Source organism: Diplotaxodon limnothrissa, linkage group LG2 (genome assembly GCF_057381915.1).
Source record: "Diplotaxodon limnothrissa isolate DT_005_m linkage group LG2, D_limnothrissa_male_GT1.1, whole genome shotgun sequence".
Lineage (NCBI taxonomy): Eukaryota > Metazoa > Chordata > Actinopteri > Cichliformes > Cichlidae > Diplotaxodon > Diplotaxodon limnothrissa.
Genome location: NC_140597.1, coordinates 10,519,047 through 10,522,439, shown reverse-complemented (window position 1 = coordinate 10,522,439; position 3,393 = coordinate 10,519,047). Strand labels below are relative to the sequence as shown.

At 44.2% G+C, this 3,393-nt stretch overlaps 1 protein-coding gene across 1 annotated transcript; it reads left to right on the top strand.

Annotated features, from left to right (window-relative positions):
* Positions 1-688: 688 nt before the first annotated feature.
* Positions 689-2,406, top strand: LOC146638237 (TBC1 domain family member 2A-like). The gene is made up of 4 exons (XM_085366968.1): positions 689-859; positions 944-1,129; positions 1,754-1,875; positions 2,205-2,406. Exons 1-4 carry the CDS (start codon positions 689-691, stop codon positions 2,404-2,406), a joined length of 681 nt encoding a protein of 226 aa, XP_085223094.1.
* Positions 2,407-3,393: the final 987 nt, after the last annotated feature.

Genomic DNA, 3,393 nt, shown 5'->3' with positions numbered 1-3,393 from the left:
TGGGCATTAACATGGTATACGAACATGTATACAGTACTGAGGAAGAAACCTTTTGTTTGTTGTTTTTTTTGTTTACTTAAGAGCATCATAATATGAGAGCAAGTGGGGGTGTTGAAATAAGAAGAGAAAATTCTCTCAATTATGGAGACAGTCAAATGGTTTATTTATGTTTGATGTGTGCTTTACATTTGTGTGGCTGTTAATAAAGTTAGCGCGCTCTAGGGGGCGTATGCGTTCATCAAAAAATGGCCGAAGGCTGATGTGTGATTATTCCTCCCAAAATGTCGTTGATGAAGTTAGCTATGCACGTTAGATTTTACTGCGCATTTTCATACCTCTGCCAACAGAGTGCTTTATCCGCACCTGAGCACAGGTGGCTCCTCCTCCTTCCTGTTGGGAATGCTGGCGAGCACTCAGTAATCCTGTTCTGTTTCCAGCTGTGTGAGAAGAGTCGGACAGCTCCTAATCCTGCCTCCAGGCAGGTCCAGCTGGACCTTCACCGAACCCTGACGACCAATCAGCACTTCTCCTCGCCGTCCAGCCCCGCCCTCCAGCCCCACCCTTCAGCCCTGCCCTCCAGCAGCTCCGCCGCATCCTTCTGGCCTTCTCCGGGCATAACCCTGCCATTGGCTACTGCCAGGTACTCAACAGGTCAGAACAAAAGTATAAATTTTATATCTGAGTTCTTATGTGGACCCGCCTTCCAGGCAGAACCTCACCTTCCATCAATGTCCACAGGTTAGCGGCCCTCGCTCTGCTGGTCCTCCAAAGTGACGAAGACGCCTTCTGGTGTCTGGTGGCAGTGGTGGAAGCCATCATGCCTCAGGACTACTACACCAAGAATCTGGTGGCCTCTCAGGTCAGCAGACACACTCACCTGCTTGCCTGCTGTGATCTGTTTTAGTGATCAGTGAGGCTGATCTCTGTGAGTCTTTGTGCTCAGGCGGACCAGCGCGTGCTGAAGGACTTCATGGCGGAGAAGCTTCCTCGCCTGGCATCTCACTTTGAGGATCACAACATTGACGTCTCTCTGGTCACCTTCAACTGGTTCCTGGTGGTTTTTGTGGAGAGTCTGCCCAGCGACATCCTGATGCCTCTGTGGGACGCCTTCCTGTATGAGGGTACCAAGGTACCATACACCCGAACACACCATGACAGAAATGCAGACAACACTTGAATGCACCACAGTAGTGTCCATGGAAACAAAAATGATTTTGTTTTCACCTTTAGATGTCTTTATTTACATTTTAGGAGTAATAAGACATTGTTTACTAAGCATGGGGAACTGTCATGTGACATGAAATAGGAGTGGGAAAGCAGATCATTCTAGTAACGACCTCACAGTCTACCAAAAGCAGCGTAAATCCAGACGATGAGCGGGACAATGGCTTTGGGCTTGTTTCTGCAATGTGACAAATGCAGCACAGCTTTTACATCGTTTGTCTCAGGAAATAAAATCACAGTTCAGACACAGAAATATATACCACACAGGGATAAATGCTGACAACAGCTTCAGCCACGTAGATCCAACCCAAAAGTTTAATTTAAACTTAAAGCTCAACTACCAAGTAAGTTAATATTATCTGGCAACTGAGGAACCAAGTGGCTTATTGGAAATCGATCAGAGCTGTAATGAGTAAAGGGCCCAACTGCACCACAACTGAAAGAGTAATTTTATGACTCACCTCCTCAAAGTTTCCAATTAATTGTGTGGCGTGAGTGTCCTGTTATGAAATGCGTGTCTGTGCTGCAGGTGATCTTCAGATACACTCTGGCTCTGTTCAAATACAAAGAGGACGACATCCTGAAGATTCACGACAGCGTGGAGATCTACCAGTACCTACGCTTCTTCACAAAGACCGTCTCCAATGCCAGGTACGCACTCGCCTCCACCCGCCTTAATCTACGAGCTGTTACACTCTCAGAAGTGTAGCGGATGTAGCTGTTGAATCTTTGAGCTTCAAACCCTTTTTACTGAAATTTTGTGAGAAGTTTAAATTTCCCTGATCACAGTAACAACGATTTAAAGATTTTTAAGTATCTGCAGCTCTCGGATACATGTGGTCCAGTCAGTCCAGTATTTCCTGCTCAAACTGCAGTACCTGAAGTATCAAGCAGCATAAAACAGAAACACTCAAGCTGATCAGTTTCCAGTTCCTCTGTGTTGGTGATCGAGTCCTTTCCACCTGCGTGTGTCCATGCAGGAAGCTGACCAGCATCGCCTTCAACGACATGAACCCATTCCCCAGCCGGCTGCTGAGGAACCGGCGAGTGCTCCACCTGGAGCGCCTGCAGGCGGAGCTGCGTGAGCTGGAGGAGCAGCACAAGGAGTTCATCACCGAGAGCGTCGTACGGAAAGACAAAGAGCTCGACGTCATGGTGAGCGAGGACGACGAGGACCTCTGATCACACGGGACGCTTCAGCTGCTCACTTCGAGACGACGATGAGTTTTCCATGAGTTCAAGAGAATTTCACTAAACCGGCTGTTAACTGGTTTCCTTCACACTAAACACAGGATTGTGTCAGGTTCACCATCTCTACTAACACTACAAGGAAACAGAAGCATACAGATTTAACTGCATCACATCTCTGAAACAAGCTTGCAGTAAACAAATGTGTACTGTGTTCACGTGTGTAATAAGTCAGGCTGCAGAAATGTGCAGATGTATTTCAGTGAATTCATTTGGATTAATATGTGATAGCTTATTTATTTCATTGCATCTTTTGCTTTATACCTAAAAATGCGTGACATTTCTAAATGTAGTCACATCCCTATGAAACATGGTTGATTATCAGCTGTAGTCACAGCTGGTGATAAAGTAATTAAATGTCCAGCTATTCAAAAATAGGGCATTCTGCACAATGAGTACTTTTTGGTACTTGAAGTATATTTTGATGCTGATGCTTCAGGGCATTGTGCTGCATTGTCGAAGCTCTCTGGGCTTCCGGTTAGAACGTCCTCACAGTGTTTTATTTTGATCTGGTGTAAAGTGCATTGTGCGGAAATGACAGCATGATAGTCACATGATAAAACTGACTTTTCTTTTTTTTTTAAATTTTACTGGGTGTGCATCTTGTTCAAATGTCTTTTTCAGCATTTGTACATAAATATTCTGTATATAAATATTTGATTTTCATTTATTTTACAGAGTCCTTTATTTTGTTTCACAAATATGACATTCATGTCAAATGACATCTGCAGACTTTATAATGACCAGCAGGGGGCAGTGTATTGCAGTCTATGAGAACATTTACTGAGACCTGTTTCATGCACTAGTTTCATGTCTCATTGAATCCAACATGATGTTGATTTTGTAAATTAAGGTCACATCTTCATCACATCTAATTTCAAAACACTGATCAATTTAAAAAAAAAATGAATTCCATACCAA